Source organism: Micrasema longulum, unplaced genomic scaffold, assembly GCF_059751315.1.
Source record: "Micrasema longulum isolate JH-2025_06_02 unplaced genomic scaffold, ASM5975131v1 h1tg001602l, whole genome shotgun sequence".
Lineage (NCBI taxonomy): Eukaryota > Metazoa > Arthropoda > Insecta > Trichoptera > Brachycentridae > Micrasema > Micrasema longulum.
The window spans coordinates 38,671-62,702 of record NW_028278783.1 but is presented as its reverse complement, the minus strand read 5'-3'; the positions used below and the strand labels follow the sequence as shown (position 1 = coordinate 62,702).

The window sequence follows — 24,032 nt, the reverse complement described above, 5'->3', positions numbered from 1 at the left end:
TGTCCCAGTAATGATGGCACATCGATTATACCATTTAGCATGCCGAACATATATATGGAGTCAATATTAGTTCTACGTTTTTGTAGACTAGAAATATTTAACATTGACTCTATTTCAGCATAAGAATAATTATCTCTCTCCAGTCCGAGCATCCACGCTATTTTTTGAAGCAAGCGATGTTGGACTGATTCAATGTGATTTATGCGATTGACATAGAATGGAGACCAGACCACGGAGGCATATTCTAGAAGAGGGCGAACAGTTGAGCAATAAAGGGTTTTGATTGTACGGACATTAGTAAAATCAGAGGATATTCTGTTAATGAAGCCAAGTAATTTCAGTGATTTATTTACTGTATTATCTATATGCTCGTTGTATGTCAGTTTATAGTCCAAAACAACTCCTAAATCTCTGATGGACTTAACTACATCCATTTTGGAGTTTTCTAATAGGTTCTCGAAGGAAATCGGTTGTTTTGTTCAATGAAATGACATTCAAATGATTTAGAGACAAAGTGGGTTTTGATTTTCTTCCGAAACATCACTTCACTCTCACAGTTTCGGACCTCTGCCGGGAGAGCATTCCATGCCGTAGGGCCTGCGACCGCAAATGCGCGTTTGCCAAATTAATAAATATACTAATTACCTAGATTTTGCACTTGGCACGGTAGAAGCAGCGTGTCACCGATCACAGCTCTATACGTCTGACCTCTTGACAAAAATCGTGGACTGTCATCTGGAAACATAAAAAATACAAACGTTTACAAAAATTAGGTCACCAGCGCTGAAAACAGCGCTTCCTTAGGCTTTTATTTTATGTTTATAACAATTTGACTTCAACACAGGAACGTAGAACGAAGATAGATCTTATTTGAGTGAATAAATTATTTTATCTAAAATCGATGACCGGAGTACCTCAAGGAATCACCTCGCTCCATTATTATTTAATATTTTTATAAATGTCTACATCCGAACGGATGAAAACTACAGTCTTGTGTGTGAAATATAACGAAAATTTTGGACGAGTATTTTTCACTGAACCCGCTCTCAAGTAAAACTCCTAAAAAATAAAAATTCAATTGAAAATAGTCCACCTATTTTTTTAGTTTAGTAATATGAAGTTAAGGCGTAGGTAATAATCTGTTCAATAAAAAAATGTTTTACATTTAAACTTCATTAGCGGACATTTAAATATTTTTAAAATTAATTTACTGGCAACTTTTGTTTTGTATTTAATATTATTTAAGAAGGTAAACACGAACAGAAAAAAATATAAAAAGAAAATTAATGAAACCCAATAAATCGCGAAACCGGCTTGTCAGCAGGTTTCTTATTTTTTATTTACAAAGAAAAACGTTAGAGAAATTATATAAATTTAAAAAGTAATATAAGGATTATTAAGAACTAAAAGCATACGTATTTTTTTACAAAATTTATGGACAAAATATTAAATAGATGTCTGTTAACATAAAATAATTATCAATATAAGGCTTTGTTACATATTGGCCATTTAGTAATTTTTTTCTTAAAAGTTTCTTGGACATTTTCTTTTAAGATCTGTTTAGAATTGGAAATTTTAATAATTAAAATGAAGTGTTCTTTGGCCATACTTGTTTACAAACCTCGGTACTGACGAGCCTTCACGTTGTGCTAGCCTTGTATTGTGTGTGTGTAAATACCTTTTCTGGTAGTTACTATCAAATCGATATCTAGTAACAAATTTGAACCATAGAATAGCATTTACGGACAAGAAAATCAAAGTGAAATTATTAAAAAGAAAGTGCGGCTAGGAGTAGCAGGCGCCACATTCAGCAGTATGAAGGCTGTCTGGAGATCGGATATATACTCAGTGAAAACCAAATGCCACCTATATAACGCCTGCGCAACAGCTATTCTCCTCGACGGATGCGAATCGTGGCACCTCACTAGGGCCCGAAAAAGCAAAATTCTGAGTTTTGGGAATAGGTGTCTCAGAAAAATATTGGATGTGCCGTGGTTTAACTTAGTAAGGAATGAAGTAATAAGAGAACGGACAACTGTCATTAAGCGGAGGCGATACAGTTGGAATCTCCTAGAGGCGTCTGGTGATGGCCACACGCTCCATTTAGGAGGACATATGTAAAAAATAAGGGAGAAGGATTTATGTTCAATATTGATTTGCATGTGCATATATATTGTGTATGTATGTGTGTATATTTATTTATTTATTTATTTTATTAGGTAAACAAACAGCATGTACACATGTATTGCCAATTTCTTTGTATATTAGAGTAAGAAACTCACGCACACACCAAAACAATTGTTTACACTTAATACAATAATTTAAATTATGTTCAATATAATAAATGTAAAAGAAACGAAATGAAAAAATATTTATATAATAATAATAATAAAGTTAAATGTCTGCTTCTCTCAAAATGTCTATAATTTTTGACCTAAATTTACATACATTGTCACAAAAAATATCAGCCTCGGTAAATATATTGTTAAATTGGTCGCATATTCTAGGTATTGTAGATTGTTTAAAATAGTTTGTTAGCGAGTTTTCAGTGTATATATATGTAAATGTATGTATATGTGTGTATATATGTATGTATGTGTATGTATGTATATGTGTGTATATATGTATGTATGTGTATATGTATGTATGTATCCTATATATTTAATTGTATTTTTACATTTAATTTAAACTGTATTTTTTTTAATTTCTTCTCTTTTGGGCTATAGCTGTTTTTCTATTTCTTCAATATTATTTTTATTTATGGGAAATATTTTCGAAAACCATATTTGCCGCAACGAATCGGTTTCTTAGAACAGGCATTTGCCCATATAGGAACCGATTGCAACATTAGGCATACTAATATTTCCGTCTTGCCGAGCCTTCATATACTGAGCCTACTCCTAGTACAAGCAGAATTTGCCAGAGTGTTTTTTGTGCCGTTTTTGTAACAATGTATGTGTAAACTAATAAATAAATGAAAAAAATTACCTCTCGAATTGTGCGACTGCGCGCTGGCCGCTGGAAGCGTCAGCGCGGCCAGCAGCGCAATGATAACCCTCTTCATGTCTGCTTCATACTGCTCACACCTCCATACCTGCAAGATTTATTTATTTATTTCACATAAAACTTTACATTTTTTCATTTCTATATGAACACCTCGCTGAGCATAACCCGTGTCGAGGCATTCATTTACATTATTGTTGTATTATGATCTAGTACATAATAAATAAATAAAATATAATAAATAACACTATGGATAAAAACACAAAATGTAAGTAGCAGACATGCAACAATAATATAATTCAATTTCACTTATATTGATCTTTAAGAAACAGGATGGGATCACATTTCATGTGTAATTAGCAAATGCATATGTAAATAGCAAATTCATTACTTAACAATATTTTGAGTTTGTCCAAATTTTTGTAGACAAGAACTGGATTCAACTCCCCGGGGAGCTGTTTATATTAACATATTACAACAGAGCTGAAGAACATTTAAGAGAAGGTAATATAGAATAATATTTTCAGGCGTTGCCTAGTATGCAGGTGAAATAATTCAATTAGATGAATCTCACGCGCATAAATAAAGGTTTCAGCTCTTTAACTTCACAAACATCAACAGATGAAAGAATTGAAGGAATATAGATGTTCAAATATAGGCAGAACGGTGAATGTTACACAGTGTGTAAAGTGGCCACTTAAACCAGCCATTGACAGGTCGTAAGCCCTGTAGATGCCTAGACTTCTATATTACCTTCTCTTAAATGTTCTTCATCTCTGTTGTAATATGTTGATAATAGGGTATTATCAATCGGGGGGAATGTCGGATTTAACATACTCTACAAATAAAAGATTTTTTGAAGATTCTCCTCGTGTTTATATTTTTATTAAATTGACCTAAGTTTATTGTCTTATATTTCACTTAAAGATTCTTCTCATCGTTTCTTTGAACCCCTTAAAGTAAATAAGTGTTTGTTTTTCTTTTTTAAAAAAAATGTTATTACTATTTTATTTTATTTTTACATCTGAGCATGTTTTTCATTCTTTATTTCCATTCTTAATTTTTAATTACTCTTAAAATTTTCTTCATTTTTAATATTATTTCCATTTGTAAATACTCACTACAAACTACAAACCTTAAAATATCCTTTTTTCACTTAAATTGTAATTTTTAAACAACTTTCATTTATGTTTTCTTTTTCCTTCTCTTTTTTATACTTTCATAATTAACCTTACATATAATTGCTTTTTAATATGGAAACTTCACTGGTCCATTAGAATTAAGTCTAATTGTGTAAAATATTAAGCTTTGTAACTGTACTGTATGTTTCCTGAATAAAAAAAAAAAAAAAAAAAAAAACCCTTGTAATGAATATTTTCATTCATTATTTTCGTTTCTATAAATAAATAAATAAACAGTAGATGCACCGTTTACCTTTTCCCGGCACTAACCTGAGACAAAATTGCACATTTAGTCATGCTTGCATCAATTAAAAAATCGTCACATTCGATTATATTCATCAACAAATTGCTCATCTTGCTTTCCGAACAGAGTCATAATTATTATAGCTGTTGAAGCCTTAAATTATGATTTTCTTAGAAGTGAAATGAGATTACTTGAATTGTCAGACCGAAGAGTTATAGCTGATTTGTTAATCATATTTATTTAATTTAATTTAATTTTAATTTTTGTTCATTAAGAAAAACAACAGCAATACAAAAAAATATACACAACATTATAAAAAAAAAACATGAAATTAAGCCAAATCAGTTTTCCACATAAATACAATTATAAAAATCCAGTTCAGTTAAATATAATTCATAGAAGCGCATGTGTGCGAGTTTTTTTTGTGTGAGGATGCGTGTGTAAAAAAGTGGAGTGTGGTTTTAGTAAGTATGTGAATATGTGTGTGATTGTATATGGGTGTGAGAGTAGGTTTAGGGACAGGGTAAGTGTGTGTTTGATATGAGTGAATAAAAACAATTTAAATTTATAATGTAAAAATATGTTTTTTTTTTTTATAACGAAACATATTTTTTTTCAAATAATAGTTTTTTAATTTTGGTTTTAAAAGTGAGTTTACTGCAGTTAAATATGTCTATGTTATTGAAAAATACATTATAATTACGCGCCAAGCGAATCAGAGGAGAGTTCTGTGCATAGTTGGTGCGAACTGTAGGTACATGGAAAAGAGATAGATTCGTGTGACGGGTGCGGTAGCCAGGTACGTTAAGGGCCAACTCAGAAACCAGAACATTACTATCAAGACGTCCATTAAGAATATCATGTAAAATCCCCATATCTAATAACAAACGACGATCCTCAAGACTAAGTATATTATGTTTATGACAAGAAGTTTTATAGTAAAGGTCTGTAAATCTGGATCTCCAATTGAGATGTCTCAAAAATGTTTTCTGAATATTTTCAAGCCTTATCTTGTGTATGGAATCTGAGGAGACCACACAGCACACAGAGAAGGCATATTCAAGGAGACTGCGAACGTAAGCGAAATAAATAATTAAATCAATAATTGACAGCCCTGCTTTACTTGAACCAATTCAAATTTGAATACCTGGTAGGTGCACTAGAAGTAGAGAATTATGTTATTGGAACAATTCTCGTACCAACTTTGAAATGCATTCACCTATATCCAGAATACATAGGTATGGAAATGAGTTCGAAAAAATATTTGATATTTTTAATACAAACTCTGTAAATGCATTAAAATGTAATCTCACTCGTTATTTTTTAAAAAAGGAATGAATTTATTTAAAAATATATTTTTTATTAATATCCCTACAGAGATGAGGTAGATTTTTTTCAAATTCAGGATTATGGATATTCGAGCGTTTACAGGGCTTATGACCTGTCATTGGCTGGGTTAAGTGGCCACTTTACGTATTTACAACATTCCCCATTCCGCTTATTAGCGAATATCGACACAGGTAACATTTTTTTGATTTTTGTATACGTATACATGTTATTAAATGAGAAACCATTCACAAGCGTGTTAATGTTGTGTAAAAATATATTAATAAATTTAACTTGGTTTTTTTGGATACGTATTTTTATTTATTTCTTTATATATAAATTGTACATTTGTGGATTCATTGCCAAATTCCAACCAACTGATAATACAAAGGCGTTATTAAGATTTTTTAAGTTTTCACTTTGATCCAAAAAACGTATTATTTATAAAATCTTATTGTAGCATTATTTTTATTTTTCACTATAACCTAGATGCTAGTCACTTTATGTTTATGTTAAATTATTCTCAATTTTAATTTGCTATATTTATATTTAGAACATAAGGTTTTCTCACTTTAATTTGTTATCTTTTATTTGTCATCTTATATATATATATAGTTGGATAATTTATAAAGCGCCATTTTTGTGAAAATCACCTCAAGGGCGCTGTACAATTAATAAATATCCCAGTACGTCTTGCAGCTATAGAGCGCATGGACGGTTGGGATTCTAGTTCCTCGTTTTTAATTAAGATCAATAAAAAATTATAACAGATAGGAGCTAGATTACAGGACATCTTGCAGCTACAGAGCGCATAGACAGTTAGAAATTTAGCCCCCATTTACACATTTTAAAAATTGACAAATAAATTTAGTGTATAAAAAAAATAAATAATATGAATAATAAAAAGGAGTAAGATTACCACACGCCTTGCAGCTACTAAGCACATAAACGATTTCAATTCTAGACCCCGTTTACAAAATTTAGGTATTATATACAAAAGTTGATATATGAAAGCTAGATAACCAATCATCGTGCAGCTACAAAGCGCGTGGACGAGAGGAATTCCAGCAAAGTTAAAACAATATCAATACATTTAAAAAAAATAGAGTATAGTAGTCAATTGGTCGAGTGTTCATGCCCAGAAGTAAGCAATAAAAAACAAAATAAATCAAACACTGTTTCAACTCCATGGTTAACAAAGGGAGATAGATGTCCGAAGAGAAGCTTTTGTAGACAGTAGGTAGATATCGTCGCCATGTGGCCCGCTGGCTAGTAGATAGTTTCTGGAAACGCACGTGTGTAGTACTACTCGTATTATGCCTTTTGTTCCAATGACTTGGTGTCCATTTTGGTCCGTATTATTTCGTTTTATGAGACGCAACATTCCTGTTCAAATTCACTTTTTTACATGAATATTACTAATGAATATTATTGTATGTTTCTTTTTTACTTTTTTGCAGTTTAAAAAAAATAAAAAAATACCAATTTGTTTAGTTTTAATTATTTAGTTGAATTATATAGTTATATTTCATATTGTATATTAAATAATGAATTGTTCACTGCTGTGATTATTTCTGTAAAACTTTTTATTGTAAAAGGTTCTTTGAACCGTTGATATGTAAATAAATAAATAAATAATACTTTTATCGTAACAGTAAACTGTTATTTTAGTATAAACAATGAACTGATAGTGTTTTTCGATAACCTGACCTATGGGTATTATTTGAATCGGTTTTGATCGCACATAATGTTGTCAATCTACAAAAACACAATTATATGATAGCGTGCCCGTCACATAGACCGCACACCGTATCTAAGGAATTAATAGTCTGACCAGGACCTCGATCATTTATTTATTTATTTCATTTTATTCAGGAAATATACAGTACAGTTGGCAGATAGAGTGTTATGGCGTTCTATCCCCTCTGCCTACCACTACGGGGAAATGGCGTGATGTTTTGTGAAAATGTTTTCTTTATTCTCTCTTTTAATCTATGGCACTTTTTTCTGTTTCTTCAACATTATTTTTATTTATAGGAAACATATTCGATAGCCATATTTGCCGCAACAAATCGGTTTCTTAGAACGGGCATTCGTCCATATAGGAACCGATTGCAACAAAATTGTTTTGAGTATGTCCAAATGCTTGCAGACTGGCTGGATTTCCTCCCCGGGGAGTTTTTCATATTTAAATTTGTTGCGACATAGAGAAGAAACATTTTCGAGAAGGGAATATAGAAGTCTAGGCGTTTACAGGGTTATGACCTGTCATTGGATGGTTTACGTGGCCAATTTACACACTGTGTAACATTCACCATTCTGCCTTTGTTTAAACATCCACATTTCCTCAACGCTTCCATCTGTTGACGTTTGTAAAGTGAAAGAGCTAAAACCCTTATCATGTGGGTGAGATTCATCCGGCTGAACCAAATCACCTACTAGGCAACGCCTGAAAACAATTTTCCAATTTTTATACTTCTTCTTTTACTAGGTAGGTTAATTCAACAATGTTTGAGTATGTCCAAATGCTTGCAAACTGGCTGGATTTCCTCCCTAGAGAATGATTCATATTTAAATTTATTTCAACAGAGAGTAAAAACATTTTTGAGAAGGAAATATGGAAGTCTAGGCATTCACTGCGTAACATTCACACGGTGTGTATAGTGGCCACTTAAACCAGCCAATGACATGTCATTAGTCCTGTAAATGCCTAGACTTCTATATTTCCTTCTCAAAACTGTTTTCCCTCTGTGTTGAAGTAAATTTAAATATGAATGACTCCCTAAGGAGGAAATCCAGCCAGTCTTCAAGCATTTGGACATACTCAAACATTGTAGAAAAACAATGTACTTATAAAACTTTATTTTGGCAAAAACATTAAATTACGTGCCTATAATTAAAATGTTAATTATTTATGAAAATAACACCTAAAAATAAAAAGTCAACAATTTATGAAAAAAAGCGAAATAAAATAATGAAATTAACGGCAAAAGTAATGAAATAATGGTTGAATTTATTTAAAATAAACTACTTTGTAAATTTACCACACAAGAATTTAATATATTTTAACACGACTAGTTTCGGGTAATCAGTATTACCCATCCTCAGGTGTACATTAACTAGCATTTATTTATTTTATTTTATTTGGCACTTTATGTACATATACAATATATATACACACATATAAGGGCGGGCATATTGTCTTAGGCAATTTCTTTCTATCTACCCAAACCGTTCAGTTTGAGAAATTTATAAATACATGGACATATTGAATCTTACAATTTTATACAAAAATTGAAAACAAAGATTAACAAATTAAAAATTTATAAAAAAACAAATTAACACTATGCTACGAAGAGAGGAGAGGGGGATGGGAAGGAAAGAAGAAGGATAAAGGAATAATTTAAATATTTAGATAGTGACATTTCAATCTTGACTTAAAAGTAAATAAAGAACTTTTGTACATAATGTTATTTGTATATTGGCGGGCTTATTGCCAAATGGCAATTTCTTCCAACCAACCAATAAAATAAAAGTTTTATTTTTATACTTCAAGTTACAGAACATATTCAATAGAAAAAAAAGATTAAAAAGCTAAAAGTATATAAAAATAGAAATAAACGTATTCGTTTATAAATTACCTTAAATCAAAACTATTACTCAATGGGAAAAAGGAAAAAAAGAGGAAAGAGGAAAAAGGAAAGGAGGAGAGATTAAGGAAGAGAAAGGAGATGTTTTTTCAGACGTGATTTAAACAGATATAATGTAGTAACATCTTTGATGGTGGGTGGGAGATGATTCCACAGTCGAGCCGCATGGACACTATATGAGTTAGAGAAGAAAGAGGAATTGTGGATGGGTATTAAGAGAGTGCCTTGAGAATTAGAACGAAGAGGTAAAGCATGAACTGATAAGCGTTGAAATTTTTCACGCAGGTATATAGGAGCGTTAGGACATTATTCCATTATTGTGATTTCCACAACCGAGCGGCTACTACTGTGAAAGAGGAGGCAAGAAAAATAAATACATATTATTACAAATATCTGCCTTCTAATAACACACAAAATGATAAATCAAACCGCTCATATACGCGTTTGTGTAATATTCATGTAAAAGAGTGAATTGGACAGGAATGTTGCGTCTCATAAAACGAAATAATACGGACCAAAATGGACACCAAGTCGTTGGAACAATAGGCATAATCCCCCAGTAACTACACACGTGCGTTTCCAGAAGTTATCATGCAGCCAGTGGGTCACATGCCGACGGTATCTACCTACTGTCTACAAAAGCTTCTCTTCGGACATCTATCTCCCTTTGTTAACCATGGAGTTGATACAGTGCTTTATTTATTTAGTTTTTTATTGCTTACTTCTTGGCATGAACACTTGACCAATTTACTACTATGCTTTATTTTTTGTAAATTTATTGATATCATTTTAACTTTGCTAGAATTCCACTCGTCCGTGCGCTTTGTAGCTACACGATGATTGGTTATCTAGCTTTCATATATCAACTTTAAAATACCTTAATTTTGTAAATGGGGTCTAGAATTCCAATCGTCTATGCGCTTAGTAGCTGCAAGACGTGTTGTAATCTTACTCCTTTTTATTATTCATATTATTATTATTTTTAAATATCATTTATACAGTAAATTTATTTGTCAATTTTTAAAATGTGTAAATGGGGGCTAAATTTCTAACTGTGTATGCGCTCTGTAGCTGCAAGACGTCTTGTAATCTAGCTCCTATTTGTTATAATTTTTAATTGATCTTTGTTAAAAACGAGAAACTAGAATCCCAACCGTCCATGCGCTCTGTAGCTGCAAGACGTGCTGGGATATTTATGAAGTGTACAGCGCCCTTGAGGTGATTTTCACAAAGATGGCGCTTTATAAATTACCCAACTATAACTATATATAAGAAAATTAGAGCGATGACAGGGCATTAAAAGGGTTCTCTCGTTACTAGAACGAACAGATAGTCCGTGTTGTGAAAGAGGTTGGATGAGCTCTCTCAGACACCAGTCGTGTTATAATACATTTTATTTTTTTATTTATTAATTTACACGCCCTACGGGCTTTTACATATATTAGAAATAACATTCAAGTGCGGCAGAGAAACATAAATATGTAAATTTAGTTACAATTAAAGATAACATAAGAAATTACAACAGAGATGAAGAACATTTAAGAGAAGGTAATATAGGAGTCTAGGCATCTACAGGGCTTATGACCTGTCAATGGCTGGTTTAAGTGGCTACTTTACACACTGTGTAACATTCACCATTCTGCCTATATTTGAACATCCATGTTCCTTCAATTCTTTCATCTATTGATGTTTGTGAAGTTAAAGAGCTGAAACCTTTATTTATGCGGGTGAGATTCATCCAATTGAATTATTTCACCTACATACTAGACTAGGCAACGCCTGAAAATATTATTTTTTCAATTTCTATACTTCTTCATGGACCAGGTAATTTATCAACAATATTTTGAGTTTGTCCAAATATTTGTATACAAGAACTGGATTCAACTCCCTTCAAGCTCCTTCAAGCTCCCCAGGGTTAACTTTGGGTTAATTTATTGTTTACGATACGCTTTTGTTTTTTTCTTATAAGGTTATCAACTAATGTATTATTACTTTACCCATTGTAATATAATTTTACTAATGGCTTTTTACCCTTTGTTTTTCAGAAATCATTATATACAAAACCACACTCACGAAGGATGGGACAATAAAAATAAAATAAAATACTTAAACTCATTAAAATAGCATTATATCAACTCATTAGTTAACCCGCAGAATTTTTTTTGATAATGATCCTTAAGATAAAAATTACTTTATTTAATTTACTAACATATAACTTTGAATTATCTATCCTTACCTATGTTTTGTATAAATACATTTAACTCTTTTATAAAGATACCAGTCTCGAAGATGTCGCGAAAGCGATGAAACCGGTCACTGGATATTCCAAATTTGTGGATTAAAGTATCACTCGTGTTTTATTTGTATAATAAACAATAAAAGTATGGTTGATTATGACAATCAGACTTGATATTGTGCAAAATCCCTCGCTGCGTCAGAGGTAGCTTGTTATAAAAATTGTGGAATTAATTCGGCATCCTCTGCTTTGAATCAGCAGAGTATTGTGGCCTACTGGTGTACTGGTGTTTGAACAAGCTATTTCAGCAGTGGTATACCGGAGGACTCCGATGTTTTAAGCATTAATCAAATCTGAATATATTAACAATATGACGTTCATATCTCAATTTTGCAAGAAATGTCTTCCAGCCTTTCGGCTTCAAGTACAGATATTAGTATGAATTTATTCCTTACTGTATTATCGCGAAGTCCATCGCTCACTAGTCACAAATCACTAAAGAAAATGGTGTTTTCACTGAGATTTCTGGCGAAAAACGCGAAGACCAAAAAATCGATTTTTGACTCGCACGCTGGACTCGATTCGCGCGATTCCGGAAGCGACGTCACGATTTTCGGGGAGATTTCTCCTCGAAACGCGCGGATATGTTGTGGATAATGCCTCGATTATTTCTAACTAAATAATTGATCTGATTTTAGCTTGAAACGGGTATAATCGCGTCACCGACCCGCAATATTTTCTTACTCAAAAGTTAGACTGGCCATTTTCTTCCACGGATAGGACCAGAAAATGTTCAACTGTGTTCCGTCAATATTTTGAAACATAACAAAAAACATTTCTTATTTATTTATTTATACATACGTTTCATATTAGACGAAATGGCACAAAAACACTCTGACAAATTTTGTTTGTACTAGGAGCAGGCTCATGAAGGGTCGGCGAGCCAGAAATATTACTACATATTTTTTTATTTATTTTATTTTATTTTATTAACATAAACGGAAAATCTGCCTTTTACAAACATTAATAATATTAACATATTTGGCTTAATACTTTTTTTAAACACAAATTCCCATATACCCAAGATTTATATAAAAAAAAATAAACCAAAAATTATACAAGATTTATATTTTAAAAATTAACCTAAAAATTATACAGCATATTCAGTAGAAAGTTTAAATAATAAAACATTCTACAGTAAAACAACAAGAAAATCATAAGTACTGTTTCACACAGCTAGGCAAAGTGAACAAAAACTATTTATTTATATATATATATTATGAAATGCATGAATTAATAAATATAATTACCATTCACCGTCTTTGAAAAGGTTCAAAAGGTTTGTTCTATAGGAACAATACCCGAGCAATATATCGATAATATCGAGCGATAATCGGGAGAACAACGTAAGCGACAAATAATGAAGTGTACAGGAGAAGATTTAAAAAAAAATTTGGTCGATATGAATATTTTTAAATAATTCGGTAAATGGTTGGTTACTGCCAATACTGAAATGACAGCCAAATTGTTTAAATACCTTCCGTTTTTAAGATAGTGGCGGTAACGCTCTTTTGCCCATAACTCTGACAGTGGTGCAAGATAGCGTAAAGCTAGGGTTTCCTAGGACAGCGGTGCCCGTATTTTAATGGCCGTAGTGAACGGTGATGCAGTGGACAGCCGTCGTAACGTCGACTAGAGAGTGATTTCCTAGGGAAACGGTATCAAATGGTGTTGATAACACCGTTTTCCTAGGAAACCACACTCTAGTCACCGTTACGACGGCTGTCCACTGCATCACCGTTCACTACGGCCGTTAAAATACGGGCACCGCTGTCCTAGGAAACCTTAACTTAACCGCCTACATTATCTTCGGTTACGTTGTTTTGCTTGGCTTAAAAATAATTTGGCAACATTTTTTTATTTCTTTTTAAAGAGTAGAACGATGCGGAGTAATACATAGAAAACGATAATTGGTCTATAATTTTGGTTTATTTGTAAATATTATTTTTTTTGTTGTTGTTATAATGGCTATTGTTTTCTTTTAATAAATAAAATAAATGTCCTTAAATGTAGCAGTAGAATTTTACAGAGCTATGATGTTTTTAACACTTGTGCACGGGCCAATAAGTTTTCAAACACTTTCCTTAAAAAACGCAATTCGCCAAAAATGTCGCTTACGTTTTTCTGCTGATTATGGCTTGATATGCCTAATGTTATAATTGGTTTAAATTTATTTCAACAGAGAGGGAAAACATTTTTGAGAAGGGAATATGGAAGTCTAGGCATTTACAGGGCTTATGACCTGTCATTGGCTGGTTTAAGTGGTTGTTACACAGTGTGTTAAGTGGCCACTTAAACCAGCCAATAAGCCCTGTAAATGCCTAGACTTCCATATTCCCTTCTCAAAAATGTTTTCCCTCTCTGTTGAAATAAATCTAAAGTAATGAAACGTTTTTAAGAATAAATAGCTTGTTTTTAATGTTTTTCTAAACAAAGTTTGAGAACGCCTTTGAATTATACTACGCATGCGCGCTTCATCGATCGCTTTCGAAGGGACTAATTTTCCGCGCAGGCGCAGTCTCTTCAAAGTGTCGAAACAAACATACGACGGGGCGAATCCACGGCGTCAATTTCAATTCCCTTTTTATGAGTGGCTGAAAATTACTTACCAGTAAAGGAAAGAGATCGCCGAAGAAAATGTACATCGAAAGAAAAATGTTTACATTTTAAAAAATTGCGAAAAATACGGTTTGCAAGTTAAAAAATATTATTATAAACAACGTGTTATATTACAACAGATACGGAGAACATAAAAAAGAAAGGGATATGGAAGTTAAGGCATTTGCAGGGCTTATGAATTACACTGAGGGCATATTGGTTGGATGAATTGGCACATTTATACACTGTGTAACATTAGTAATTCTGCCATCACTTGAACATCGATATTTCTTCCAGTCAGTGTCCGGGCGTATGGAGAATACAGTTCTGTCTCTGAAATAGAACCGGAATCTCGGACGAGTGTATTCGACTCTCAGATAAAAACCGTGGAGATAAATTCGCCTCGTGGTGTAGTGGTTAGCGCGTTCGCCTAAAATGCTAAGTTCCCGAGCTCGATCCCAGTGAAAAAATAATTTTAAAGGTGATTCTACATTGAAACGTTTCACTGTACATGGTCTTGCAGCTGAAGCGAAAGACTAATCACCTTACCTTCCACGTAAGAAATGTGAGTCAGATACGCTGCAATCGAAGTCCCAATGCAGTGCCCTATGCATTAATAATGAAGATTTTTTTCAATTGTTTCATTTGATCATTTTTTGTGATTCAGGTCTATACAGACTTACACACAAAAATCAGGTCTATACAGACCCACACACCAAAAAAAAAATGGGTCTATACAGACCTACACATAAAAAAATTAGGTCTATACAAGCCTACACACAAAAATCAGGTCTATACAGACCTACACACTAAATTCGGGTATATACAGACCCACACACACAAAAACCTTTCAGGTCTATACAGACCCACACACAAAAATCAGGTCTATACAGACCTACACACTAAATTCGGGTATATACAGACCCACACACACAAAAACCATTCAGATATATACAGACCCACACACGAAAATCAGGTCTATACAGACCTACACACAAAAAAATTAGGTCTATACAGACCTACACACTAAATTCGGGTATATACAGACCCACACACACAAAAACCATTCAGGTCTATACAGACCCACACACGAAAATCAGGTCTATACAGACCTACACACAAGAAAATTAGGTCTATGCAGACCTACACACAAGAAAATTAGGTCTATGCAGACCTACACACTAAATTCGGGTATATACAGACCCACACATACAAAAATCACTCAGGTCTATACAGACCGACAGGCAAAAAAATCAGGTCTATACAGACCTACACACTAAATTCGGGTATATACAGACCCACACACACAAAAACCATTCAGATATACACAGACCCACACACGAAAATCAGGTCTATACAGACCTACACACAAAAAAATTAGGTCTATACAGACCTACACACTAAATTCGGGTATATACAGACCCACACACCCAAAAATTACTCAGGTCTATACAGACCTACACACTATATTCGGGTCTACATAACCTTCACGACAATTCAGGTCCATACAGACCTGAATTTTTTCACATATAAGCAAAGCCAATGATAGAGAAATTATGTTCAGCTTTAGCATACATTCCAAAGCATACGATCCAGCCTAGGGCTAAAGTTAAAAATTAGAACATTAAATTGTACAAAAAAGTTTCTTTAAAATTTACGAAATATTTTTTTTTTCACTTCGGGGTCCACATTTTAAGGATGAGTGCGTGTGAGTTGATTTGAGGTTAAATGCGAAAGATGGATTACAATAATTGAAGTTATTTATTGAGTAGATACACACGAGTTACATCCTTACAATTTTGTACAGAAGGAATTTACAATAGCGAACACTGGCGAGGAGCCGGTGGACGGGCGACATGAAATGCTAAGATGAAATGTGACGAGTTCTTCGATGCACAGCATTTAATATCTTGTCCGGGCTGGCGTTGCAACGGACTACGCGTTGCGGGCCAAAGCGGAGTTCGGACCTGCCAACCTCACGGCTGTTGGTGTTGCCCTCCACAATTAAAACGAAGTATTTTGAACGACGTCACTAGTTCATATGAATCAACCGATGATGAGAGAGCTGTGAAAGATATCCGGTTTACTTACCGCCAACGGACCAATCGGCAGAACTGACCGAGAATAAGAAGAGAACCTCTGATGTCACACGCGGAGTAATTGCAGAAATACAAAACTTTAAAAAATCACCGCTAATACAACAGATAAAAATATTTATAGTATATTAGGAAAAAATAAAAGCTAATATTCCAGCAAGATTTTCGCACGAGGTTTTCCCAGAGTACTAAATTATATCATACCCAAAACCCGTACGACTTTTGCTCAGAGATATCTCTCGTTTATCGCAGCGAGAGTGTTCAATACTTTGAAAGAGCGTATCAAGCTCTCAAGGACTAAAACTATTTTTAAGAAAGGAGTTAAGGATTGGATTTTCATTAGTGGAAGGGATTTGAGTGGAAAACCCCTTGATGTTTTTCCAAATGTTTAATTTTTTACTGTTTACCATATTCATGTGCCATATTTATTTATTTATTTACACTCTTTATCAAAATACAATTCCATGTTCACTTTGCCCAGCTAACAAGGGTACATACCCCGTTCCAAGCTAGGCAATTACATTTTAATATATTATAATAGTTAACAAATTAATATAGAGCACAGACAAACAAAATATAAGCTTATTCGTATACACATTTTGATACACATACATACAGACATACACATATATACACACACATATATATATACACATATATACACATGTACATACACACACACGTACATACATCGATGCGCATACACATACATACATTCATAAAAACATAGACAATTTATTTATGCGAAACTTCATGGTTGTCACCTATAAATATATATTTATTTGATTATTGCTTTTTATTTTCGACATCCAGTAAGAATCTCCAATCCGTGGCATGCGCCAACTTTTCTGACTCCCCGTGGTCGTAACCAATGTCACGAAAGAGCGAGGTCAACACCTTCCACAACTTGACAACACTCCCGTCTTTCCACGATTCTGGCAAAAGGTTATGGACCTTTTTGCCTACGTAATAGTGTTGTCTCGATGCCAGAACAGTGTTGACCCCTTCACTTAGTATCAGATCCCTATTAGAGCATCTTGTATTATAGTTGTAGTTGACATATTGTTGTGGTTGATATATTGTTGTGTTTCTGATTCTACATATATATAATATTTGTGGTGATATACTCTTGTGTCTGTGTCAAATAATTGCTCGTTCCAACTCAACACAGGACTTTTAGTCCCATGGAGTTGGGACTTATGTCTCAAATAATGTGTAATAAACTGCTTTGAAGTTAATAAATAAATAAATAAATTAACATATCACAACAGAGATGAAGAACATTTAAGAGAAGGTATATTAAAAGTCCAGGCATCTACAGGGCTTATGACCTGTCAATGGCTGGTTTAAGTGGCCACATTACACACTGAGTAACATTCACCATTCTGCCCATATTTGAACATCTATATTCCTTCATTCTTTTATCTGTTGATGTTTGTGAAGTTAAAGAGCTCAAACCTTTATTTATGTGGGTGAGATTCATCTCATTGAATTATTTCACCTACATACTAGGCAACGCCTGAAAATTATATTTTTTCAACTCTTGTACTTCTTCATGGACCAGGTGGATTTATCAACAATATTTTGAGTTTGTCCAATTTTTTGTAGACAAGGACTGGATTCAACTCCCTGGGGAGCTGTTTATATTAACATATCACAACAGAGATGAAGAACATTAAGGAGAAGGTAATATAAAAGTCCAGGCATCTACAGGGCTTATAACCTGTCAATGGCTGGTTTAAGTGGCCACTTTACACACTGAGTAACATTCACCATTCTGCCCATATTTGAACATCTATATTCCTTCAATTCTTTTATCTCTTGATGTTTGTGAAGTTAAAGAGCTCAAACCTTTATTTATGTGGGTGAGATTCATCTAATTGAATTATTTCACCTACATACTAGGCAACGCCTGTAAATGTTATTTCTTGAATTTCTGTACTTCTTCATGGACCAGGTGGATTTATCAACAATATTTTGAGTTTGTCCAAATTTTTGTAGACAAGGACTGGATTCAACTCCCTGGGGAGCTGTTTATATTAACATATCACAACAGAGATGAAGAACATTTAAGAATAAAGAAATGAGGGTACAAGAGAAAAATTAAAAAAAGTAAGACCAATTACAGATTTCAAATCTATTTATTATGAATACAGAAGGAGGGGAAAAAATTTAAATACCAAAAAAATCAAATAAAAAATGTTATATTTATTCTAAAAATGAAAATAAAAACATGTATGACACGGTTATTAATGATTAAATCAGACGAGAGTGTAAATCTGAGTCAGGTTTAATTGATAACATTAAGAAAGGGTGATGATGATTGAGATGGTTTGTTCATGTAGAACGAATGGACGACGAAAGAATGGTAAAACAGGTATATATGAAGATAATGTGCGGTAACGTGGGACGTGGATGACCAAGGAAGACGTGGCATGATCAGATAAACAAAAACCTCAAGTCTGGTCATGTCAAAAGCAGGCAGAACCGAAGGGCACGTATGACAAGATGTACGAATGGGGAAGAAGCTTGAAATGTTTGACAGGATAGACGTGTGTGGCGGTCTATTCTCTCTGCATATTTTTATTACCAAAAACTGCATATTTTATACGTTTATTGTTTTTCTTAGGGCCGGTTGCATCAAAGTTAGTATAAATTTAGTTTAAAGTTAAATATTTAAACTTAGTTAAGACTCAAAATCTGGCAACTGAAAAATTCCGTTGCATCAACATTATTTTAGTTAAGTTAAAGTTAAGAATGTTGCCACTGTAAAGGTTCAAGTTTCACCCTATAAATTGTTGGGATTTTTGCGCAAGCACGTACTTGTTTATTTACATGTGGCAATACACATGCCCCGCGACGCGTCTTTGGGCACAAACGTTTGAATTTCGTTCTAATTTTCAGTGTGTGCGAAAGGGCGAAGCAACACTGCGCATTCGGAGAAGAAAATAACAAAAGGGACATCGTCCTTTTTGAACTAGATAAAAAATTAAAAGAGCAAACGCTAAAACAAAATGAAGAACTTTTTACCCTAGAAGTAGAGCAAAAAAAGGACATTTTTCGGGCAACTATGGCAGCTTTAAATGCCCAGAAAGAGTTAGCTGAGCTCAATCTAGCTCTATTTAAAAATAAATAAACAGCATTTCAATACAGTTATGATTAAGATTTATTTTACACCACGCCGCTGATGATCAAGTCCTGTGTTTTGAAAAATAATTAACAATTGAAAATTCAAATAATTATTAGTTCTGCACTTTTTTGACATTCGAAATATTGCGATAAAGTCGGACTCTTCCCACAAAAAATGGTCCGTTCGTGGTGTAAACTTTTTTTTTTTGGTTTAGAATATACTCGATGGTAAATTCGTCATCGGAAGACGAAAAATCAGATAAAATTGACATTTTGCGCAACTTTTCACAGATCGATCAATGGATTTCAACACTCACGACGGTTTTTTGACAGATGGCAGATCGCATTTAACTTTAAACGGCCCCCTAGCGGCCGGTTAAATAAAAGTATTTTTTTTGTCAATATTTAGTTAACTTTTTTGATGCAACGCATTTTGACATAAAAGCAACTTTTATTTGACTTTAGCCCTGACTTTAACTTAACTTTTGTCGATGCAACCGGCCCTTAGACGCATAAACATGTAAATTGTTAAATATAAATAACTTATGTTTCTAGAAGCTTTTACTACCGAGCGGTTATATTTCACGATGCTTTCGCTACCACGCGGTTATATTTCACGATGCTTTCACTACCACGCGGTTATATTTCACGATGCTTTCACTACCACGCGGTTATGTTTCACGATTCTTTCACTACCGCTTACATTCTTTACATATATGTGCGAAGTCAATTAGAATTCGCATCTCCCGCTTGGAGCTCTCAATACTTTCTTTCTTTTCTTTCAATATTTTCTATGAATATTAGAAGCATAAACAAAAATTTTGATGCCCTAATGGTTGTTTTAACTGAACTAAATTGTGATATAGATGTTATCATACTGTCAGAATGCTGGATAAATGAATATTATATTCCTAAAACTATTGGAAACTACAACCAATGTCATTCTTGTAATAATAAACTACAAAATGACGGTGTCGTTATATTTGTAAAAAGTAAACTAGCTTTTACAAGTAAGGAAGTATGCTTTCCACATTCCAATTGTATTGAAATTGAAATTAATAATATGATGACTATTCTAGCTATCTACCGTTCTCCTCACAACACAAACATAACGTCTTTCTTATCATCGTTAAACGAATATTTGGAACTTAACAAGAACATAAAAAACTTTTTTATCTTAGGAGATACAAACATCAATATAATCAATAATATGCACCCACAAGCCAATGAATACCTGAACCTTCTTGGTACATATGGATTCTATCCGGCAATTATGGTACCCACAAGGGTAACGGAAACAACTAGTAGCTGCATTGACCACGTTTTCTTAAAAAGTTTACTACACACTAGGGCAGTTGTTTACAAATGTGGCATAACCGATCACTATGCTAACATTATCAGTGTAGCAACCTCGACACCACCTCCACCTGAGCGACAATATAATAGCAAAAATATTGATTACAATTTATTATTCCAAAAAATAACTGAAGAGACCTGGTCTCCAGTCTATTCAAACAACGACCCAAATATTTCTTGCAAACACTTTGTTAATATACTCGATGCACATATAACAAATGCTACAAGCATCACACGGAGAACATCGTCAAAGAAACGTAAAATCAAACCTTGGATAACAACAGGACTTATCAAATGTGTTAGAAAAAGAGACAAACTTCATCGATATTGTACTAATAATCCTACTGATCGAATTTTAAATCATTACTATAAGAAATATAGAAATAGATGCAACAAAACCTTAAAAAATGTTAAAGAGGAATACTATAGAAATAAGATTCTCGATGCTAAAGGTGACGGAAAAAGAATATGGCAAATCATAAAAGAAATTTCTTATACATCTGGGATAAGAAATTCTATAAACGATATTAACATAGATGGAAAACCGTATAACGTACTGAAAAACCCTGACCAAATCGCCAACCACTTTAACAAATTTTTCGCCAACATAGGATCTAATTTAGCTAATATTATCAAAAATAGACTGAAAAACTCCGAACAAGAATTGGCTTCGCGAATAAACGGCTCTAATATACCGTACCCTCCATTTAATATTTCACCCACTAATTATGTTGAGCTTAATGCAGTTATTTCCTCGCTAAAGAATTGTTGCTCTTCAGGTACTGACAATATTACTACTAAATGTGTTAAGCACCTAAAAAACATAATCGCTTTTCCTCTAACACATATTATAAACTGCAGCTTTAAGGAGGGAATTTTCCCTAATTGTCTGAAAAACTCTATTGTTATTCCTATTTTTAAATCCAAAGATAAGTGCTCAGTTAACAATTACCGACCAATTTCTCTTCTTAGTGTAGTTTCTAAAATCATAGAATTGATAGTTAAAACAAGGTTTAATTTCTTCCTAGAGAGCAATAGCATTTTATCAAATAATCAGTACGGTTTTAGACAAAAAAAGAGCACATCTGATGCGATAGCAAATTTATCAAAGATACTGTCCGAATGTTTAGATAGAAAAAGTAAAACTATAGCTGTGTTCCTTGATCTAGCTAAGGCTTTTGACACTGTGTCCTACTCGATACTGTGTAGAAGACTATCAGAAATAGGAGTCAATGGAACTGCATTAAAATGGTCTGAAAATTATCTGACAGGGAGAACTCAAACTACAAAAATAACGGATGAGACGGGAAAAGAAACTAGAAGCAAAAGTCAACCAGTCATAAACGGTGTGCCCCAAGGTAGTGCACTGGGTCCAATACTATTTCTTGTATACATTAATAATCTCTGTAACATGGAACTTGGCAAAGCCATTATTTCTTTCGCAGATGATACCGTAATCGTTTTCGATGGATGCTCATGGAACGATGTTTTTTGTAAGGCCACAGAAGGAATGGAAATGGTGAGAAAGTGGTTAGACATAAATTTACTTTCCCTCAATATTGATAAAACAAACTACATAACATTTAGCCTCAGTGGAGCTACCCAACCAGTCACATCTTTCAATGTTATGCTTCATACTTGTGGTTTAAACCAAATTCCTGGACAAGATAAAGTGCCGTGTACCTGCTCTCCCTTGAAAAGAGTTAATGAAATTAAATATTTGGGAATTATGATTGACAGCCATCTTAAATGGGAATCTCACATTTCTATGACTGTCAAAAAACTCCGAAAACTGATACATGTGTTCTACTCATTGAGAGGTGTTTTAGACTACGGAGCAGTTAAATCGGTATATTTTGCACTGTTCCAGTCGGTTGCGTCATATGGAATAATTGGATGGGGTGGTTGTTCGGAGGTCATACTAAATCCATTGGTCATTCTCCAAAAAAGAATATTGAAAATAATGCTAAAACTGCCATCTTACTTACCCCTCTCATACTCTATTTGAAACAACAAATTTACTAACTATCAGACAACTTTATGTTAGAGAAGTCCTTACAAATTTCTGGTCTTCAATAAAAAATAGAACACAACAAAATATTAAAACAAGATATGCAATGAGCATAAACTTTGGGGTACCTCTAAGTAGAACTGCCTTTTTTCAGAGGCATTTTGCAGTATTGGGCCCTAGGTTTTTTAACATGTTGGACCCTGACATAAAGACGTCTGTCAGTTACAATATTTATAAGAAGAAGGTGAGCAAGTGGATTAGGGGTAGACCTTTTTATATCCTGTAATTATTTTCATGACTAAAAATTGTGTTGCTTTTAATTGAAAAAAATCTCTTATTGTTTTTATGTATATTTCATTTTTACTTTTTATGTTTATTCATTTACATATGTTTTTTTTTCTTTTTAAAACTAGTATTTTAACCGTATCTTATTTTTAAAAAAATATATAAATGGTATATTCTGTAATTTATTTTTGTTCTTCAATTTTTATTATTATCGGTATGTTTTCCAATTTATATTTTTGTTTAATTTCTTAATTACTCAATTTATATATTATAATGTGTATTTGTGGTTCAATTTTTATTATTATCGGTATGTTTTATAATTTATAATAATTGTGTCTCATTTATTTACTATTAATGGCATATTTTCTAATCTATTTTTATTATTATTACTTGCATGTTTTCTAATTTAAATTTATATTGATTTTTTATATTGTTATTATTATTCTTTGAATTTATTAAGCATCATTTAATGAAATTAAAAATAAAAAAAACACATGAATAAAATAAGGTCCTTCCTAAACACAGGAATTTCCTAGCTAGTCGGGACCTGAAACAAATAAACTCTTTACATTTTAAAACTGTGAAATACTAAATAAATAAATAAATAAATAAATAAATACAAAAAATACATCCACCGAATTAAATCGATACAATCAAAATTTATATTGTAATGCAATTTAAGACGATTGACTGATTGAGTACAGGTCCATATGAATCTACAAACTTATCTAAACTCGCAGGAACATGGCTGACGCCATTTTTATGTAAAAAAAACTTTAAATAACATGATAGATAATCCTAAGATTCTATCACTTATTAATTTTAGAGTCCCAGTAACGCAGACTAGAAACCAATCT

General features: G+C 33.0%; 1 protein-coding gene across 1 annotated transcript in view; it reads right to left on the bottom strand.

The window, feature by feature from the left end:
• Positions 1 to 12,467, bottom strand: part of klg (klingon) — a 37,752-nt gene extending 25,285 nt beyond the window's left edge. Inside the window, exons 1-3 of the mRNA XM_088236752.1 lie at positions 12,096 to 12,467; positions 2,989 to 3,094; positions 646 to 735 (exon numbers count right to left, since the gene is read on the bottom strand). Of these exons, the coding sequence (XP_088092878.1) occupies positions 646 to 735; positions 2,989 to 3,064 (166 nt within the window). The 5' untranslated portion in view covers positions 3,065 to 3,094; positions 12,096 to 12,467. The remainder of the gene's footprint in view (positions 1 to 645; positions 736 to 2,988; positions 3,095 to 12,095) is intronic.
• Between the last annotated feature and the right edge of the window lie 11,565 nt (positions 12,468 to 24,032).